The sequence below is a fragment of the Styela clava genome, chromosome 8 (assembly GCF_964204865.1).
Source record: "Styela clava chromosome 8, kaStyClav1.hap1.2, whole genome shotgun sequence".
NCBI classification, from domain to species: Eukaryota; Metazoa; Chordata; class Ascidiacea; order Stolidobranchia; family Styelidae; genus Styela; species Styela clava.
Window position 1 is genome coordinate 2877221 of NC_135257.1, and position 22969 is coordinate 2900189.

Genomic DNA, 22969 nt, shown 5'->3' on the forward strand with positions numbered 1-22969 from the left:
CGTTCTTGGAATTCAGAATACGAATGAAGAGGATGTCTACAAACAACTCCAACTATTAATTGTTTTTGTTGTATATCATAACTAGTATTATTAATTTTCAGTTCAATCCAAATGTTCTCACAGCTAAGGACTTCAAAATTAAGATCGTTACGTTTTATAGCATGTATATTGTCTAGTCTAGTAGTACATATATTCCTACTCCACCGGCATTAGTCGGTGAGTCACGATAAAAAAACTTATACCTATTTAATGAAATATTGTGGTCAGTTTTACCAAGTTTGGTTTCCGAAGTGGCTATAATTTCAGGTAAGTTTATTGCCTGGCTAAGAAAGAGTTCAATTTTTCTTTGTTACGGTATAAACTTTGTACATTGAAGTGCATCATGTGCATTGTCCCTTTTTCCTTAGCAAGTAATTCTTGGATGGCTAACTGGGTGTTTATATAATTGCTTCCAAGGTCCCATTGCACGACATCTGGTATTATATCAGAATTGGCATAATCAGTAACGCTTTCGAAATCATATACCACCGAAAGATTTTCTGCCATACAAACTCTGTAGTAATATGGAATGGTGCTATTACCTAGGTTAAGAAATTGTCTATACGATAATAATGAACATTTAAAGTGAATCCACTGTTCACATATATCACAAAATATGCTATCATCATTATCTGTTAAGGTATCAGTACAAAGTTTACAAGTATATTCATTAGCAGGGCTCATTTACATTCTAAGATGTTGGAGGATCTCCAAAATTTTAAAATGTATCACTCATATTCAAAAAAATCCCAACAAGATTGCAAATTAACAACATGAAACTATCGAATTTTAACTAGATCATCAGAACTAGATATTTTAAATTAAAACCCTAAGAAGCTGCCCCTTTGTTCTTTCTAACAAATATTTTTCAATGGTAGGTATAGGCAAACATATAGCCTTTTTGATTTTTTAGTTGACTACCTAATAAAATAATTGTCTTTGTAAGTCTGTAAGGTTTTCATTTACTCGTATGTTGTTTGAGCAAGTTAGATTTTCTACTGTAAATTTCATCTCTTTTGCTCTGTCGACAAAACCTGACTATGATACCTGAGTTTTTATCTTTTGGTCCAAGCCGGCGTGTAGCAGATATGTCTTTATCCTTCAATTGAACATTAATCATTCTAGTGACTATCTGACTATATCAAACACATTTTCTATTTGCTTGTAGCCATGTATTTCCAGATTCAGTCTTCGATCATATTGCTCAAGCTCATTCTGTTTTGAATTTTGTTTTTTGCTCTCTTCTTTCAGTTTGTTTATAGGCTATATCTCTGAAGACCAGCAATCATTTTGTTTTATTCTTCTACCTTTGCCTCCAAATCATTAACTGCATTATTGGTCTCAGTTTGTTCATTCCTCACGAAGGTTTGGTTATCTTTCAAGTCACTAATGTCTGATTTGATATTTTTGTATGCCACACTTATTTTTTCAACCCTATCATTCAGCATATTTTGTTTTTCAATGAGTGAGCTTATTGCCTTACTGTTCTCATCAGCATTTTTTTCAATTTTCGAATTCTGTTCAGCAAATTGATTTTTTATCATTCTTCTATTTCTTCTTTCATAATTGTTATGATCTTTGTTTGTTATAGTGCCCCAGAGCTATCTTGATTGCCAGCATCAATATGCATGGGATGGTCACTGAGGGTATCATGCAAAATACCGGCACTAAAAGTGGTGTCACTGCTTTGAAATACATCATCTTTATCAGTAGGCCTATGTTTTTTTTTCCATATTGAAATCAATAATCCGATCAGTTCAGTATATCACTTTTCATTCGAACCAGAAGTAAACAAATTTATGGTCTTAATCAAATAGCGAATGACATGTAGGCCTACCGGTACATAGCCAATACCGACGATATATGGCCATATTGATCACAGTATCATCACGAGTACCGGTACAAACCAAACTATGCCAAAATGTCCTACTGGCTGACTGGTATAGCGGTAATTTTTATTCATTTATTTATTTGACACAGTTCGACTTTTTTTTGTTATTATTTCCTTGTTAGACTTGCTTATGGGTGCCGCTGCTCGATAACCAAATTTGGTTTCTCGCGGCTCCCCTCACCCTGAAATGCCTTTTATTTATTTATTGCAATTTGTATATAAAGTGTGCATTTAGTATGGTGAGAAAATAAACTACTGATTACTGATTATTATATTTTTGTTTACTACTGGTATGTGTTTATCTTACGCTTGTCGCGTTTTTCTTACTTTATAATATCTCTGTCGGTGTATGTGGGTGCGTGTGTGTGTGGATGAGTCTAATATTTTTTGGTGAATGAGCACGCACCGTAGAATACCACTTATTTTTGGCAAAACCTTCCATCTTATTCTGTAGGCTACGTTTTAAACCTTTTCTAAGGTTTTGTTTGCTCCCCCGATTTCATAGTCAGTTTTTATTTTCTTGTTTTTATCAATCATTATATTGTCTGTTATGCTGATTATGGAGTCGAAATATACTTATACTTAAGTCCACAAGTATTTGTATATTATTGTTTTTAAAGAACTCCCAAAGCGACTGAAAATCAAACCGTGTTACCCGTTTAGGGCTACCAACCGTCCCAGAATTTAACGACAACAAAGGCTTTCTAAAATAGGAGACCATTGTAAGTGTGCCGGCTACAAAACTGGAAACGGGTGTAATTCACGCAAATATATTTTTCCATAAAAACGATTACATCTGTATGGTTCATTCAAATGGGAGTGAGTTAAAATTTGTGGATAAGACATGTTTTGTCAACTTTGACCTCCTGATGAAATAACACTAAAATAGGCTATTTTGAGAGGATCAAACACTCAATCTGGTGAGATTTGTTAAAAAATTTAATGTTTAATTTGCTAAAATTTAATTTAGCCGTCTGTTTTAGGACACCTTGCTGACAGCTCTTGTCTTAGCGAGAGTTCATTATTATTATATTTCCGTAAGGATTACAAATTTTAACATAAACTTTGTGAAAACCAAAGTGACTAACTAACAAAAATCTTCTTAACCCCGGGGGGCCCTGACAATGATAGAGTTGAAGGAAAAATCTGATATTTGGGATTCGTAGTCCATTTGACCATGTTGAACAAAAATTTATCCCATTTTGACCTTTGACCTCATTTAACCCCACTTTGAAAATGTGGCATATGTGTTACAACGGAACTTACACTGTATACAAGTGTGAAAAATTTAGTCGAAACAAGTTGAAGTCTCACATTTTTATTCCAACATTGAACGAACGAACTCAAAGAGCAATATCGGCGAATCATTTGCGCATAAAGCAAGCATGAAATAAAAACTGCAGAAACGATTCCCTGAGAATATAACTAATTGTTCCAATTCCTCAGGCGTGGAAAGTCAAAAACAATTGCGGCCCTCGACAAAACAAAGTTTCACTTTACACTTTGAACAGCTGGTATTTGTTTGATTGCGTTCACACAATTTGCATCTTCCCCTTTTCTCAATTTTCATTGGCCAGTGTGCGTATTTGTCTCGTCGGATATCTTCACATGGGGCCTTGGATATTTTCCTTGCGGGGCTGCGAATTTCTTCAACTTCAGACGAGGGTCTCCCGCGACGGGTGTCATTATTGACATAGATCAAAGCGCTTGCGACTGCTGCTTGAAAATGTCGCCGTTTCATAATATATGACGTTGGAAGATGGAGCAGGGCACAATCACGACGGTACCAGATCTATGCATTCACAATAGCCACCATTATAAAATGTCAAAAGAGATAAAGATACCATCTTTTTGATTTCATTCGAAACCTGTACTTTGCAAGAAATGAATCCAAATTATCAATACCTCCCATAAACTTATTGTATTCTTGCACGATAGCAGGCATGGCTATGTGCACATGCTGTTTCGTTCGTCTGTCCCATCGTCTGATGTTGCATCGGGCCTATCGAATTGTTTCTTTCTCCACCGAAACTGATTGCCGTCGGTTGCATTATTTATTTGGCTTTTGTTTTTGATTTTGCACTCGTAGACTCGTCAAGGGAACATCGTCGTCAGAACTTTCGGACTCAACCTGTAAAATGAAATATCACGAAATGCAAACAAAGAAAAACGTTATTTATTGTTTCGATCAATGAGTGAGAAAGTTATTTTTCAGAAAATATTTTCGGTGTCTGTTGATCGTAAGCAGTTGTGTAATGCTTCTTTAGGAAAAAAAACTACAATATTATGAAAATATTATGAACCTGGGAGCCGTTGTTTTTGTCTTCTCTGATATCGTATTCACTATCTGATCCACTACTAGTGCCTCCACATCATTGTCGTCACAGTTCAAAATGACAAGAATATCATTAGCATTGTACACTCTTGCAATTTCAGTTCACCGCGAGCTGCTTGACCCAATCGATGCCATGTTCTAGAAAAAAGTATAGATACGGTTAGTGACCTGACCAAGCAAGAAAAAGGGCAGTTTAAGGCTATAATGTGAATGCGTGCAATTATTGTGTCACCGGTGTCACATGCAGATTCGGCGCGGCGGTGTGGCTCAACGGGCTAAGCGTTAGGAATACGCTCGCCACCGCACCTCTAATTACTCTGCGTGGGTTCGAATCCCATGCAGGGATGGTTATGAGCGAGAGGATTGCTGGACTCCTCGCCGTCGTTGGGTGGTTCACGTAACCGCTGGTCGGTTACGGCTTCCTCCACCACCAAGTCCATGCTTCCGTAAAACAATATAACTAATCCCATACCCGAATTGGAATGGTAACCGGACGAGAGGCCGTGGTTCGCCATATGAATAAGCCGTCTTATCGGCTTTCTTCTCCCCCGGGATAAATATGTAAAATCCTATCCGATTCTATTTACTCCAATTGTATAACTAGTCCCGATGTGACAACTGTGATGCATCAAATGTAGACCATCGTATGTCGGGTCAGTATTCACTCTAGATTCTCATCGTATGTCGGGTCAGTATTCACTCTAGATTCTCAATTCATACAACATAGTAATCTATATCAAAGTAACTAAGAAGCCAACTCACCATTTATTCACTCTAGATTCTCATCGTATGTCGGGTCAGTATTCACTCTAGATTCTCAATTCATACAACATAGTAATCTATATCAAAGTAACTAAGAAGCCAACTCACCATTTATTTGACACCAATCGGTGTTCTTCATTTATGACCGATGTTTCCAGGCTTCTCAGGATCTTGTCGAAAATACCACACACCATGATAAACAATCTTCTGGAGCGCCACCTAACCGGCCGATCGGTGCACAAAAGCTGTGCTATTGAGTAACATTTGGCCCTAGTATTGAGGTGTATATATACAGATTTTTTTGCATTTATGCGTTTGAGGTGTATATATACACCTCAATGGACCTTTCCCCGACCTTTGACCCCCGGAAAATTCTTCCTATACTTCACCATTGCAAAATTTTCGGGGCTATTTCAAGAGTGCTTTTGCGAGTTGGCGCCTGTGAAATGGGTTATGTGTTTCAAACCATCATTATGATTCATAGCATACAACAATCTGTTTTTTTTTAAAAGTACCGTTAAAGAATTTTAGCCTAGTCTATCACAGCTATTTCTACACTAATTTTTATTACTGCTATTAAATTAAAACTCCTAGGAAGACAGGGTGACCATTGAATTATCTGATTTACATTTAAGTTTCCAAAACACAACTGAAAACTAACGAATAGAGTTCAAAAATGCGAAAACGAGGTAATGTTTACGACCACGCTTGAAAATCTGTCTGAGTGAGAAAAGTGTCTGAGCGGATGCGGAAGGGGGGCATTGTTACGTCGCTTTTTGCAATTTGCTGATTGGCCAATGTCACGAAGTAAACAAGGAAGTCGATGCTCGGGGAAAGGTCCATGGGCCTTAGGGGTCGAAACATTTTATTTCTACAGGTTCCAAAAGATCGTGCAGCAGGGGTGTTACGTGGGTTCCCTAGGGTTGAAGCGGCAAAATCACAATAAAAATACGAGTTTAAATACCAGAAAGACTGGATTTTGTTGTGATTTTTGTTAAATAATTAATCTGCTTAGCACAAATTGTACAACTCCCCTTTTTAGATTTTTTTGCATTTATGCGTCAAAGAGTCAACATTTCACATATGATAAAATTATTTACAGTTTGTGAAAATAAGCTGCACGGCACGCAGCGCGTACCGTACTGTTGCTCTTTACGTGCTTCGTGTTTCACAAGCTTCTGTTGCATTAAGTATTAGTACCGGTATTCAATTAAGGTTGCATCAATTTTCAAATTCTAGAATCTAGACATTCCGGTTCAACATAAAGTTGGCAACCCTATACCGATACGGTACCTTACGGTCCATAAAGTCCGTGGGTTGAGACAGGCAAACAAATTATCCAGTTACCGTATCTACCGATATGCAGATACACAGATACCGTATGGCAACAACTTTTATGAAATCACATTTCCATTCATTCAAGTTGCGTTTTATACCGGTACCGGTAGATGTAACCGGATACATAATACCGTGCATGTTTTTATTATGTTGAACAAGGCCTTTTACGTATTAATTCAACGTATTAATTTGTTGGCAGTTGATTTCTTTTTGCCTGTTTTCAGGCCTTCTGGCCTTGGAATGTCACATTGCAGCATTGCTGTATTGGGACACTTTTAAAATGAATCAGGTGAATTTCATATTATTCTATTAAATACAGGACATTTAATCATATTTAGGATTGGTTGATCATGAAACGAATAAAAAATCTAATTGATCAAGTTGGTATTTCTTCTCCTGGTGCAAAACAGAAAGATGATGAAATTCATCCTCATACGGTAGAAAGAACAACTGTACTTCCCTCAAGAATTTTAAGCAATCCAACATTTCAAGCAGAAACCATTCAATCCATTGATGATGCTGTATTTAATCCAGACACGGATGGCAATATTATTGACGTCAAGAGACTCCCAGACCATCCTACACAAGAGTTGATTCATGAAATGTGTGAAAAGCTGCACAATCAATTGAGTGCAGTTTCTAAAAAACTTTCAGATGTTATTCTTGAAAATCAGCCTGCTTATCGGAAAGAACTACAGCGAGTACGGGATTTACAGAAAGATCTTCAAATAGGATTTTCTACTTGCTGTGCCGGCAAAAAACACTTGCTATCTGTCACAAGTTTTGTTAATTTGAGACTTCTTGTTCATGTTCAACATAGAAAAAATTTAATAGCTTTGCATGATGCATTGAACACAATAAAAACTCTGGAACATACAGATGTTAGGCTGAGAGAGCTGATGGAAGAAGAGAACTACCCAGAAGCAATACAGCTGTGTTTAGAATGCCAGAAGGTTGCTGTCGCCTATGGACAATATAATTGCATTAAAGACTTATCTTCTAAATTACAAGATACAATTGAACAAATTGAAGAACAAATAGATGTTGCCCTTTCGAAAATGTGCAACCATTTTGATTCTGAAATGTATGAAAAACTTCAAGTTGGTTACAAGCTTCTTGGTAAAAGGCAAACAGCCGTTGACCAATTGCTTATGCATTTCACTACTTGCATACATAATATTGCATTTCAAACTCTTCTTGGTTATGTACAACTATGTACAAAGGAACCAGATGCTAATCTTCAAAAGAAACAATTCAATGATCTTTGTTCCATTGTTGATTCATCGTTTTATATACCATGTTTGCTTGCATTATGTAAAGCATTGTGGACTATAATGTATTGTTATCATAAAGTCTCACTTTGGCATAGTGAGGAATTTTCGGAATTTGATGATACTAAGATTTCTGATGAAGAGATTGATAATAAGTATATTACACGTAAGCTTGAGCATGGACGTCATAGAATATGGTTGGATGTCCAATCCAGAATAAAAAGTCTACTTCTTGGTATTGATCTGTCCAGTTTTAAATATGATGAATTTATAAAAGTTGTTGGAATTGTCAATAAATTCATATTGGTCGGTGCAACTTTTTGTGGAAGTGGTGACAACCCTGAGAAAGACAATTTTGGTTCAACCTTACATGAACCAATATACCAACAAAGTTTGCGTTACTTCCGAGCTTATCATAAAAAGTCGTTAGAGGAAATGCACATGTTTCTTGACAATGAAGCTTGGGAAGCTTGCCCAATACAAAAGAACTTTTCTGTGATGCAATTGCCAGAGTTCAAGTTCTTGCATGAGGCAAACTACAAAGATATCATAAAGTCCTCAGGAACGAAACATTCAGAAAAATCTAGCAAAAATATGTTTTTTAATTATAATGATAATAAAAGACATCCATTTGAAGAATTTGCTGGAAAATCAGATGACAAAACAAATGTTAATGGCAAAACACATTCTCATAGCATAGATGACAATGAAATGGATGATGAACTATTATTTGATTATATTGAGGAAGATGTTGATGATGACGATGTCATCAGTCACAAAGAAAACAAAGTAGTTGGACCGCTTTTAACTAACACTGCTCTTAATACCTTAAGAACTTGTGGCAAATATCTTAGAATGTGTGATGTTCTCAAGCCGATTGCCACTGATGTTATAATATGCATGTCACACTTATTCGATTACTACCTAATCTCTATTTATGATGTGTTTGCCGCTCATGAACCTGGCATACCTGGATGCAGCAAAAAACTATATACCACTTTGAGTCGAATAAAGAGTGAATTAATTAGAAAAGAATTTGATGCAGAAGAAAAAAATACAACCACAAAAGTACCCCTTCCATCTCTTTCTCCTATTGTGAATCTCAAGCAGAGGTCAACAATGTTTGGTCTCCCTCATAGAATAACAGCTACAGAATCACTTATGAACTTAGCTGCTCAATTTCAATATTTACAACCTACTTTAAGAAAAGTCATACCATCAAGTCAAGAAGCATTTCTTCAACAATTTTATGCCCAGACTGTAAGTACTTGCGCCGAAGTGCGATCACTGGTTTATTTTACTGTTGGGGCCGGATCAATTGATTATAATTCTATTTTGAGTGGAATGGCCGAAGTTAAATGGGATCTAAAAGAAATAATGTCACAACATAGCAAATATGTTGATGCCTTGTTACATCATTTCAAATTATTGAAGTCTGGATTCACCTCAGCTGCGAATGACATGCCATTTCCGGATGAAATAGAAAAGATAATTTGGCAACATTGCATTGGTATGTCGGGCAAAACTTTTGTTGAGGGTTTCTCTAATGTTAAGAAGTGCAGCAATGAAGGACGAGCATTGATGCAATTGGACTTCCAGCAGTTTCTACTTAAAGCTGAAGAAATCACAGGAGTTCGACCTGCACCAGGTAAAGAGTTTGTCGAAAATTATATCAAGGCATATTATCTTACTGCTAAAGATTTAGACGAATGGATGAAAGATCATTCGGAATATTCAGAAAAACAGTTATCCGCATTAACCAGCTGTAGTGCATCATCTACAGTTGGGAATGCTAACAGAAAAAATAAGCAAAGAATGCGTGCAATGATTGATGATCTCACAAAAAGAAAATGATTATTTACACCAGATTTTTTGAGAATGTGGACGATGAAAATATGACAGCAAGTGCTGTTGGCATGTTGTGCTCGGAAAAAGAAACAATTCAACTGAATGGATCAAAATTGAAAACTAAACTACTTCTGTTAATACAGTTATGTGTAGAAAGGAGTCTATTTAATAGTTTGCTGAGTTTGTCCCAATGAAAAGGGAGATGACTTAACCAGATGGCAAACCACAGTTTTTCGCCCTGTTGCTAGTGGATACAGGAATAGTTGACAAGTTACTCTTTCATGTGTATGGTCTTGATATTAGATGAAGGTGTTCTGACCGGTGGCCTCATGAACCCTATGAGATTTATGGACCCAGCATATATCTTACACATGATTGTTCCCCATGATGGTATACCAAGGATTTCATTTGTTGTTATTTAGTATCGCTAGTGCCCGGGATTCGAACTCTCATAGTGTAAGTTGGCAAGCATGATTATAGAGCTTAGCCCTATCTGTCAACAATGAAGGGTATTTTGCAATATATCTACTATACTACTACCTTCACATGTCTTAATTATCTATTAGCATTGCACTGTCACAAGGTATTTTTCATCAAGCTGTTTCAAAATGGGTCAATAGTTTTATGTTAATTTCGTTCAATGTTTCAAAATATGTGTAATGCTATTATTTTATTATATTATTATATAATATATTATCCTATTTAGCATCAACTGTGAATCAATATTAATTTTCAAATTTTATCATCTAAGGAATGGATAAACTGAAAAAATAGACCTGAAAATATTACGACCCAGGTTTTTCACGTTCAGGTACAAGAATGATAGGCGATATTGAACTAGTGTTGGGAAATAACGTAGCCCAATGTCTCAGATGAATGGATGTGTGTGGCGGACGAAGCATCAATCAACAAGCTTGAGTGCTTGTGACCACAGTTCAGCGATCCTTTTAAGTCACATCAATATCGGTTATCTGATTTGAGAATGTTTTAAATCGATTGTGGCATTTGATTGTTTGGGTTCTTGCACTTAAAAGTGACTGCGCATGATCTTGCTTAGAGTGAATTTCTATGTAATATGTCCTCTTTTAAAGTATGGTTTTAAGCTGTAATATTTTTTATTCCTTCATCAGCCAGAAAACAGTAATCTTGACGAGATCCACGATTTTCAAAAGAGGCGGGGTTTTAAAAATAGGCAATTCCTAAACACATGGAACAATTCGCGAACAGTCACCACGATTATGCCACTCGTTAAAAGAGAATTTTTCAGCTGATAATTAATTTTCTGATGCGCCAAATAATTAATTCACGACTGATACGAGGAAAAGTGGAGTCCCGGTCCCGACAGTAATTTAGGAATGGTTAAGATTAAGAAGGTGCATCGCGCGCAGAATTAAATGTTTCTTCTTCAGTGACTAAGGTACATTTCGCAATTTACCATGTCCAACATACCCATTTTTTTTTTATCTATCGCCGGGCTACTAAAACCAATTCATGGCGATTTTTGTTTTATTTTTAGTATATTGTAACGTCGTTTTTTCAGTCTCAGTATTCACTCCCTTATTTTCAGGCTGATTCACTCCTTCAATTGCCTTTAGCGACCTGCCGTCGAATTTCAGGAAAAGTTTCCCATTCTAAGAAAAATGGCAATGTATTTTGCGCAGGTAATAGGGATAACCTATATTGTGATTCTTTCTATTCAAAATTGAAAATGGTCGAATTGGAGCTGGCCCAATAACGAAAATGTAACTAATCAATTGCCTTGTACGCTATCAAGAAAAGAAAAAAAAACAGTCAATATTAAAAAGTTGGTAAATGACAGGGTTCGCACTAGCTGGAGAAATTAACTTCTATGCTGTTTTTATCTTATTACTGCTCGAACCACTCATCATTCTACTCATTCGTCATATTTCACAAAAGTAGTATATGCCGTAATTCCTGGTTTGTGATATATATATATGTTATTTAATGTGCGGTTTAAGGTCGCGGCAAGAATAAAATAGTTTGCGGCCTCATGGCTGCATTTGAGTACACGGCTCCACTTGGAGTCCTGATTATATATATTTGTAATTGAACGTGGGAATACATTAGGCTAGGCCGCTATACAGGGTATCGGTAGTTACATGCATATCACCAAGATACTTGCTGGGAAAGAAGCTCCCCTCGCCGGCTTCATACTGCATACAAATTTTATTTTTCAATTGGTTCAATATGATCGATGACAGGATACAGTTGCGTGTTAGAGTTCCAGCAGGATCATCATGCTAATACGTTTTCGAGTAATGGGGTAACTCGTATTTTTGTAGTTCCCACTAAGGCAATAATTTTACAACTTGATTGTAGCGTTGATAAGCTTTACAAGGAACTATTATTATGCTTTAGGTCAGTATGGTCTTGTGCATGCATCCCGTTTCTGACATTATTGACTGTCAGCTTGAACATGACATGGAACTAGGATCTATAGATTGCTTCAATGTAATATATGTTGTTGTTAGTATTCTTTTTCTTGTTGTTACAAAAAATCGCTGTTCTCTTGAATTACTGGACCGATTGCTTTAAAATTCTCAGTGGTGAAAGATTGTTGTTGTTGCTAGAAGGCTATATTATTTTTTTTTTATTGGATTTTCATAAAAAACAATATTATTCAAAAACAATACAGACACAAACGTAATTTATCATAATGAACAATATTGCAATAAACAATATTAATCAATAACAATACAGACAAAAAAGTAGTAATTGTGCATAAGATACACTGATTGCAATTTTCATCTCATTATAATACAAGAAATCCCCAATTTTTGTTATGTTTACGTATTTCTACGAATATGGTCAAAGAAATTTCGACAATAGCCTATAAAATCCAACTTGGTAAAGGAGAAATTGATACCACTTTTGTTTTCTTTAACATTTAATGGAGGAATAAATTGTTTTAGGTTCAATTGATCATATATATATTTCCTCGTTACAATTGTTTTGCACAATTTTACACACAACTTCATTCCACCATGATTGAAAAAAATGGCTTTCTTCTATAAACAATCGTCTTATTGTGCGATAGTGGTTGGTTATGATAATTCAATATTTTAAAATCAAACAATTGTTTCCTTGCAATACCAGTTCTTCAAAATTTCTCCCATGAACAAAATGAATAATTTTCATAAAATATGAATTCCAATTTAATCCACCTTTCAGCAAGGGTATCAATGTATCACCTACATAATTTAGTTCTTCTTTCATGAGTGAGCGAACACGTACTACTTCTTTTATCAATACCTTTCCATCTAAAATCTGTACGTTTCAAACCTTACTCTAGGTTTTGTTCGCTTTCCCGATTCTATAATCAGTTACTTTTGTTTTTATCTATTTTTTTATCGTCTATTGCTGATTATGGAGTCGAAATAAACTTATACTTATGAGGGATTCTTATCATCTGTTATGAAAATTTTAAGCCAATCCATTTTTTGAGCTGTACAAAAATTATGAACATCAATCATGTTCACTCCTCATTGTTGTATTACTCCCACCATTGTCTTTCTTTTGATTCTCTCCCTATTGGAGCCTCGTATAAAATTGTAAATTATACGATTGACATATTTTAAAATCTTTTTTGTCAAGTCTACTAGCAATACACTACAACAACGATTAACAACCTGCAGCTCCGGAGCCGCATGCGGCTTTTTGTTCTCGGAGCTGCGGTTATGGTGAATCAAAGTGGTTACAGAAGTTTTTTCTGTTAAATGCAGGTTTTGATGAAAGGGAAAGCATACAAACAGTTCTCACTAATTACACATCACAGTGGTCCCAGAGTATAAGTCGCGAGCGATGAAAATGGGTCGCATTAAGTGAATATTTATTTCTTTAACCATCTATAGTAGCCGAACCCTATAAGTTTTCTAATTGAACACCGAGATTACTAGCGTCGGTGCACGATGCATCTGAATCAATTAATGCTCTGTAAGTCTTTTTAATTAAGCTCAGATAATGTGCACTGTGAATATTGCGCACAGACTATTATTTTAACCCGTCTGCTCTGCACACTTGATAATAACATATTATCGGAATATCGGCTTTTTTAAATATCGGCGTATCGGTATCGGCGATTAATCAGCTGACTTCATTTCGTTTCGCATGTGTCCCTTTGTTTGTTGTGTTTTTCATTTTGCACTATGTTGCTGTGTCATCGACAAACAAAGTACCTATGACATTCTACTTTTCGTGCGGATAGCCGTGAATTATAATTAAACGGAACAGCCTCGGGAAAAGTCTCTGTTAGTCAGTGATGTCGTCACTAAAATCTGTAATCCACAACAAACGACAGTTTTTCAAGTGCACTGATTTATTTAATATTATTTGTGTGAATTTCAAGCACAAAACAAGTTTTATAACACTCTTATGTGAAAATCTCCGTCTCGGAATACTGTTTGAATGGCGGTTGGTATAATATAACCATCTTCACAACCAACTGTTAACCAAAAATATGCGTTAATTGATATGGTTTGATTATGCCGAGTCACTAGGATTGTAACTTACTGCATGCAGCACTCCGACAAAATAAGACCTCTGCAACAGATGGATGCGTTCACTTTTAGAAGGTTGTTTCTTTTAGCCTATTTCTTCTCATTCTATACCAATATAAATACCAGGTTCTTAACAAACTTCCAAACACTTCAAAATCAACAAGTCGTCAATTTTGACCAGGTCATCCAATTTTTCCAGTTTTACAATTGGATTTTCTTCTCCACAATAATCTGATATTCTGAACAACTTTATCATCTTCACTTCGGCCGACAATGCTAATTTCTGAACGAACTGTTGATCTGAAATCATCTGCATAACTGTTAGTTCGACAGATAAGTTGACGGGCAGCAATTCGAAACTTATCTATTGTCATACAGTAGAGAAAAAAGTTCAACGCTGAATTAGAGTATGCGCTTATGTGTGCAAACGAAGACAGATAAACGTTGGTTTCACAGGAATCTGAATGGGCGTCCGAGTGCAGTAACAGCATAATAACTTGTGGCAGCCACAGGGCGATAAAAACGAAAGATACTGTCAGCATCATTATCTAAACACAATATGCGGTATTTTCAATAAAATAGTTTCGGTAAATTAAATGACAGTAACAGGTGTTATTTTACATGATATTGCACAAACCTTGTCTGAATAGTATTCAGTATTGAAGTTTACGAAGCAATTTAAGTAACAACATTATGATAATTCGTAAAAGTGAACCGAAGTGTATATCTATCTTCTACGATTTTTTTGATTGTATATATATGGTTATTCAGACAACATAAGCAATGTTTGTTGTGAATATAGACTTTTATATAATATAATAATAATAATTAAAAGTTGAAAATCCGAATTATAACAAAAATCAGACTGAATGAAAAATTGACAATAAACTTTATAATTACCGTAATTCGCCTGTTTGATCTAGAACGTCGTCGAAATTTTTGCAACGGGTTTATTACGTGTATCCGATATAGAATGGCCATGTTCAATCCAGTTAAGAAAAAGTATGGGGCAACTATTGCGAACGCAACATGAAAGACAACGTTGATAAGGTAGGCAACATCTTCTGGCAGTACTGCCATCATAGAGCATCCAGCTATCTTTCTGAAAAAGAATGAACAACTTTATTGCCAATCTTTTCCCAATCCAATTTTTAATCCAATCCAAATCCAACTTCAGTAAATATGTGCCAAAGTGACTGATTGGGACATGACATTTGGCAGCTGACATTTGGGGCACGACTGTTGATGTGCTTGACTCCGTAAGTACGAAATCCAAATGCATTCTTGGAGCTATATTTTCAAAAATGTATGTATTGAATCAGCACGTACCATGGGAGTAATAATTACCTACTGCACAACTGCAGATGAAATTCAATGAGATATTTTACCCTCTGTACCAATTTATTTAAATTCTGGTTGGATTTTTAAAAGTATGTCGTTAATTGGCTTTGTCAAAATTTCATTTTAATCCGGGTTGAAGGGTACTTACGCCGCTTAAACTTCAACCTATTAGATTTGTCACCAGTCTCTTGTGCTATTTTAATTTGCTCAGAGCAAAACGATGTCTTTTCTTTTTTTTATTATCCAATCCATCGAATGGAAAGATCGACTAAGAAAAGTTAATAATCTGCGCTTTACCTTCGACGAACAGTTTCCATCGTATCCGTTATTGACTCACTATGAAGTGGTTTTTGTGAGAAGCTAATTTCCAAAACACTTTCTACTTGTGCATCGGATACTGGGAACTTTATTAAATTTCCATTCTGGCCACTATACAAGCGAAAAATGGAAGTGTTGTCATAATTTGAAAATTTGGTTTTTGTTCTATATAATTCTATACGTTTTTCGCTCAAATTTCTTGAAGACAATTGTAGTGCTGGAATATCATGCTGGACAACATTCTCATATACAGGTCCAGTCAACAGGAAAGGAGAAGCGCACACAATTGAAATTATTATTGTCGCTGCAGTAAACTATAAAACAAAAATGAAATGTTTCTAGATTTATTAATAAAAATGATCACACTTTTACACTTAAACATCGATTTGGAAATAATATATTGTGCACAATATAATATAAGTTATGGGGATAGTTCGTGATTCTAGGCACAAGGGGCGGAATGCAATCCTAATTATCAAAAATTATATAAATTTGTGATTTGACGAGAATTAAAACTGACAATGAATTATTTTCTCTAAGAATTATCAATGAAAAAATTATAAAACAATTTAAACATCTACTCACTTTCTTTGCGTATGTTGCTTTACGACTAACTCTTTGATATGATATAGGAAAACATACCGCAAAAAATCTATCCAATGCGGTTGTAACAAGCAACCACACCGATGCATTGTGAAAAAAATGCATCAAAAATCGATGCCATCGACATATATATATCTCATAAAAGCCACCGTAATTCGAATCATATATCCAAGGTATCAACGTATACCTAAAATGAAATTGAATCGTGTTCAAATTTATTTGTTGGGGGTTTTATTCCAGCTTTCTGAACTATTGGTACAATACGTTACCCGAAGCGATTGTTAAAAACGAAATTGCTGATCTGAATTATAAAGGGCTCATATGCTCACAACATACCCAGAATGCGATAAAACTGTGCATGCTACTTCAACCTGTTTTTTCAGTATAGTATGACTGTTCTATGTATGACTGGTTGTTTGTGTGGAATGTTGTTCAAGACAATATTGTGAAATATACCATTCACAATTTTATTTTTCGACAAAATGGAAATACTCTTGCCAGCCTATCGCGTTTGAAAGGTCAGATTATTATTTCCAGGACGCTCTTATTTTTATACAACCTCATTCCCAATACATTCTGGGAGATATATCAACATACATGTTTAGTGTAGCCGTTGTCGAATTAAAAGAAAGATTACCTTATAAACGCCGTAAAAAAGAGGAGTCCATTGTCTGCAATCGCTAATGCAACAAGATATATTCTATAGGCTTCTGATAACACTTTTCTTCTTCGTGTTCGTTTCCTCGTTAAAATAAGAATGGACAAACTGTTTCCTAAAGATTCAAAAGTTATATTACACCGTGTAACAATTTTTTTTGTTGTTTCCAGCTCTTTGCCTATCTTACCTAATCACATTATTTTATTTTTTTAAATTTCGAATAAATGGGGAACCCCCTCAAATTATTTTGTGGGACATTGTGACATAAAACACTATAAAACTTTTAGTATAACATAGTCTAGTACTATTTCTCCGTGTTTTTTATATTTCAGAGATGTATTTCTTATATTCCATGACAGAAAGTTTGGAGGAATTAACACAGACACATTTTTAAATTGATGTTTTTTGTACTACTAAAAACTGAATTATTCGGATGTAAAAACAACGCCAAATGGGACCTTACAACAACTGGTCTCGGCCAAATATTGATGTCACTGTTGCATTTAAAATTTGCCCTTTCAAACACTATCGAGGCATATATTGAATTGTATATACGTTTGGTACCAATAACAGTACAATGATCAAACAATGGGTAAAACGCTAAAAGTTATTTTCCTCACAAGGAATACATCTCTGGAATATCAAAAGTACTAAGAAATAGCGCCAGACAATGTCATGCTGAAATTTTTTTTTTTTTTCATTTTGTATTACAACAGTTCTTTTAAAAAAAAAATGATTTAGAAAAACCGCAACCATTTAAATAAAAAATGACATTAAAACAAAATAAGGTCTTTTTTTCAAGTTTGGGGCGTCACCAATGAGAAAATAATAATTAGAAGCCGGGAACAAGTATTGTGTTATACAGTGTTATAGATTCTGGGTTTTTCAGAAAAAATGTTAATTGCAATACCTATATTTATCGATTGGTGGACCAATATGTGAAAGTTTATTAACAACTAGAAAACGTTTTTAATAACAATAATTTTTTCCTCACATATACTGTATCTTTCAATATCTTATTCTAATCGCTCAATACAAACAATATATCATAAAGAAACTAAATTGCAATTAGTTGTACAATTTCCAGTAGTTAAATTTATCATAGGAATCAATACGACACCGAATTGAGTTATTTAAGTTTTTTAGAAATTTTATTCGAGAGTTGATCAATCAATTTTATTGACATTGTATACAATTCCTCTCTATTATATTTTCGATATTAACGTTGGTGTCAGGTAAACTATTTTCTGTCCTTGCTCTACATGATATGCAAAACCTAGCAGTTATTTGATAACGAACTAAAAACTAGCATTTTTTACTTAATGATTCATCAATTACTCTACTCCAAATACCTGCTATTCCAACGCCAACCACCATAATATAAAAGAATAATATAATATATCGAACAGTAGGTGTCGCTGCACAATCAGTCCACCATTTGATGGAATGGTCTTCAGCTGTGGATGAGTGAAAGACTCTTGTAGTGTTCGTAGTTAGGTTAACCTCCATTCACAAGCTATGTATAAAATGTTGTATTATTGTCTGAAAATATATAATTATGTATTTACTGGCGACAACAGTTCTTTTAATCCAATGCACAAATACAAATTTATTTATCAGAAATATTTAGATAATTCTATTAATAAACATATAAAAATCGATTCCCTCTGAAATTGCAGCAAAACTATTTTATAAATACGTTATGCACATTAAACTTGTAGTGTTACTCTGTTTTGAAAATATGCAGGCATTTCGGCGTTGGAAATTTCCAGGTCACTTCTATTAAAGAATATCATCGCATTGTATATATGAACTTTCTCTCTCCCACAATTTGAAAGTAATTTACAGAGTTATTAGAAGCAACATTAATTATTAAGTTAACAATATCCAAAAATAATAATATTTCTTCAAAATATTACTCGGTTATATATAAATAGTTATTCAACAGATTTATGCAATAAATAACACGTGGCTAACTAAATAGAAAGATAAGATATATCGGCTCTTATGCAAGCGTTTTTCAAAAACATTTCTGACTTGCAGTCGCGCTTCTGGAAAATGTTTCCTTTCAAAGATTCTTAAAGGGAATCTCTTTCTTTCCACTATTTTAAAAATGCATTAATCATGCGAGCAAACTGACCTGGAAATGAAACATTTTTCACGACCCAACCTAACGAAATTACATCTTAATGTTCGGTCCGACCACTGGTTCAAGCGAATCGTTAAAATAAATAGTCATTGATTTGTGCTCAGCAAGACCGATGTAAATGTAAATTTTGTGAAAACTTAGAAAGTAATTCTAAAATGAAAGGTATCGTTGGATCTTGCTATTTTACTGCATAAGGATCAACCGTAATATCGATTTTTCAAACAAACTCTGGATTAGTGAGAGATCGATATATAGCGGACTGTAACATACGATGTTGCCACAATAGTTTACGAGACGTAGATTAGCTTTTCATTATACATCAAACTAATGAGTGCAATGAATGGAACTGAACACGTTTTAAAAGTAATTATTTCCATGTCAAGTGAATTCCCTGAAGATGCGGCAAAACACTTGATTTTGCCTAGAATAGGATCACCTTGTACTATTTCGCATTTTCGTTAACAAGATCTTCTTAAACCAGTGACTAATATTCCCACTAGATTTCTGCGGCGCGACATTTCATCCAATTATTTTTAATCGAATTAGTAGATTGCTTGCCAGCTTTTATAATGACCAACTCACCATAAAAGCCGGTTGCTGTGGAGATAGTGATTGCTCACGGTATGTAAAATGCTATTCCTTATTACGAAAGACCGAAATCTTTCTGGTTCGGCTTTGCCTAGCCATGTTGGATGAGGTGAGGGCATGGGATATGAACCCGAAATAATCTGTGTAATCTACGATGACAAAACAGTTAAGTCTAACGCTTTAACCGCTAGGCCATCGCGCCGCCAAGAATATAATTAAAAATATTTGGGACTGACTAACTGAAATGCTGCTTTTCGTCGTGCCAGCAATTTAGTTTAAGTTGCGTCAGTAAAAATTTGATAATTTGAAGATTGACGGAACGAGTTTGCCCCAAAAATTTTACGTTTCTCGCCGTTCAGTGCGTATGGCTATTTACTTTGCCCGCAATTTGATAGAAATAGTTTTACATCAATTTATGGCTGGCAAAGAGATCATGCCTTCTCCAAACAGCATAATTAGGCCTATATACACAAATAATAATTTAATAGATGAATGTATGAACTATAGTTTACACCAAGGGGTGTCCCAATGTCCTTTTACACACCTAGCACAAATAATCATTTCGTGGTTTCGAGGTTCACGTGAAATATTGGAGTAAACTTTGCGACGCACTAATTTATCGAATTAACTTTAATCAGCCAAAGTGGCAAAGTATAAACAATCCTTTGGGCGACGAGTAATACACATCCTTTCAACTATTGTATACAGTACAGTGTAATGCTGAATAATTCAAAAGCTAGTGCTTTGAGACTAATACTTACCCATCTTCCCCGAAAAATTTAATATGGAGTAGCCGTCTTCAAAATGAACCACGCACGTTGAGTTGACCCTAATGCAATTTTGGTATACCGGTGACTGGTCGGTCTTTTGAAACAAGTTTGCGAATATTGTTTTCTTTTGCTACAAAGTATGACTGTTTATTTTATATAAATTAGTTATTACAATTATTTGAGGTGACAGCTGCTATGTAAACAATTCTCGTCCTTACCTTTGTCGGGTTTATACTTGAATGAACTGAACTTCAACCAAATAAAATTTCAACGTCGTCTCACCTTTACAAAATAAAACGTAAAAATAAGAAATACTTTCGATATAAACACATCGAATCCAAGCGTTGTTCCAACATGTTTCGTGAATTTGACTCTCCCGATTCGATATTGCCAGTCAGCATGTTGCTGGGATAAATAAGAAGTTAACTTATTACTTTCAAACTACACATAAGAATTTGCATATTTTGTGAGCTCCGATTTTTTTGCCTATAAAATTAAGGTCGCCTAATTCGCTTTATTTTATTGAAATTAGACAAATTTAGATATCTTATATATGCGGTTTCTAAAATAATTTTTCAACCAACATTTAAAAATCATTCTGATACTATTTAAAATCACATCAACTGACTGAATTAACAACTTGCCATAATACCTTTTCTATGTTTAAATTTTTAGATAGTGCCATATAACACAGATGCCCAAATTTGATTTGCTTAGGTTTCGAATGAATGTCACAAATTGGTCATGCAACTTTCCATCAAATGGAGAGCATATTCACCAAGTGCAGTTATACCTATACTTTCGAGTAGGCGTGCCTTTTTCATTTTTAAACTGTGTATACTATGAACTTTGCTAATATCTTCATCTTGTGCAACTAAAAGCAATTCCGTGTTTTTATTAAATTTCAAAATGAAGCCAACGTCATCAATTCATTACATTAAATGAGGTTTTAAATTCTTTAAAATTAAACTTTATTTTTTCCATCATTCATACGATTTCTTATGTTTTCTATCATCAAATATATTGAATTATTTTATCAGACAAGTATCGACCGTCAATCGGAAGGCGAATTTGAGTTTCAACCTTTTAATACAACAGCTTTCGAATGCGGAAAGACAGGGAGTCACTTGTTTACTGCAGAATGTACGGAATCGATATTTAATTAACAAGCATGCTGACTGTTCAAAATAAGATAGTAAATATCTTGTAATAAATTACATAAGCTTAATTATAGTAATCTGTGGTACGCTGTTTGTACTTTGATATATCTTGCACATTGTAATTTCAATTTACTATCTGTTTTGCATTTTCCCTTAAATATAAATCTTAAAGCCATGAAACGTTTTATTAAGGTGAAATTTCAAACCAAAGGATATGTTTTCAACTGAACACTTTTGGGACAATTTGAAATATTATAACAAGGCAGTAATTTATTTCGATTTGAATATTTTTTTTAATAATTTTCCCTTTTTTTGTAGTCTCAAAATTATGTCTTAGGTTTCCTGGCCACCTAGCCTAAAATACGTCATGCCCGAAACATACCATACTAAATCATCTGAGATGGGAAGCTTGTCGTTAACATGTCCGGTTGTATTCTAGTTCTTCAAACTTCCCAATCAAGAAAATAAATTGTTGTGACAATGATGGCTTTATGTGCTCACAACATCTGACACTTGTCAAAACGAGATCATCGGAGATATTGAGTCTTTTTTGGAGAGCACGGAATTTCAAATTAAAAGACCCGACACTAGCATAAATTGACATATGAGTAAATTTTGTTCCGTCATTTTCACTCATCCGATGCATGAAATTGTCGAATGTTTCACCAATTGCATAATGGTTAGTAATTATATAAACTATTATTGAATCGATTGCCACTTATGCTACTTACTAAGATTGAGGTAATTGTCTCAACAGCGGGCATTTCGATTTTTTAAAAAGACTTCGATGTAAAAAGAGAGCAAGCACTTAGATTAGATTAAACAATTTAATATTTTATTCTTTTTGGATTATCTTTGACAGAACTATTTGCCACTTCGAGAATGGCGTAAATGCGTCTTCAGTGTTAGACTATTTAATGATACCGGAAAGTAACACACACATATTTTGACATATCTACGGCGTCTAAAACATTTGTGAATGTTTTTCGTAAACTAAAATTGTGAATTTGGCATTTACCGGAAAGATCGGGTTCGCCGTCATTACGTGGGTGTTAATGCCATGAAAGATTCTCTTACGCAAATACTGTCCGCGTCCTCTATCTATCCTTTCACAATGAAGTTACCTATTTTTTCTCAGCTGTTTCCGGTATCAATATCACAACAGAATATCATATAAATTTAGATAAATACCATGAATATCTACAGAAAAAATTAAACACAATTCTTCATTATTAACTATAGACTAACTAACTGAAAACGAAATAGGATTCTATTTCTACAGAAACCTGATATCAAGATTATCGGAATAAATAAACCAATATATCAAGGTAATATTTACCTTCTAGAATTGCATACTGGTCTAATTACACCTGGCGTAATC

The 22969-nt window shown here is 34.7% G+C and overlaps 2 protein-coding genes and 1 long non-coding RNA gene across 3 annotated transcripts; 1 reads left to right on the forward strand and 2 right to left on the reverse strand.

The window, feature by feature from the left end:
* Positions 1–3328: 3328 nt before the first annotated feature.
* On the reverse strand, positions 3329–5290 carry LOC120346628 (uncharacterized). Its single transcript, XR_005570004.2, has 3 exons — positions 5136–5290; positions 4234–4403; positions 3329–4061 (listed from the first exon to the last, which is right to left on the reverse strand). It is a non-coding gene; the product is annotated as an uncharacterized LOC120346628 (long non-coding RNA).
* A 1376-nt stretch (positions 5291–6666) lies between these two features.
* Positions 6667–10196, forward strand: LOC120345850 (syndetin-like). Its single transcript, XM_039415421.2, has one exon. The coding sequence runs from the start codon at positions 6716–6718 to the stop codon at positions 9488–9490; it is 2775 nt and encodes a 924-aa protein (XP_039271355.2). The 5' UTR covers positions 6667–6715; the 3' UTR covers positions 9491–10196.
* A 3613-nt stretch (positions 10197–13809) lies between these two features.
* Positions 13810–20698, reverse strand: LOC120345880 (putative G-protein coupled receptor 139). The gene is made up of 7 exons (XM_078115314.1): positions 20420–20698; positions 18274–18463; positions 16901–17036; positions 16246–16450; positions 15640–15974; positions 14902–15103; positions 13810–14549 (listed from the first exon to the last, which is right to left on the reverse strand). Exons 2-7 carry the CDS (start codon positions 18428–18430, stop codon positions 14184–14186), a joined length of 1401 nt encoding a protein of 466 aa, XP_077971440.1. The 5' UTR covers positions 18431–18463; positions 20420–20698; the 3' UTR covers positions 13810–14183.
* Between the last annotated feature and the right edge of the window lie 2271 nt (positions 20699–22969).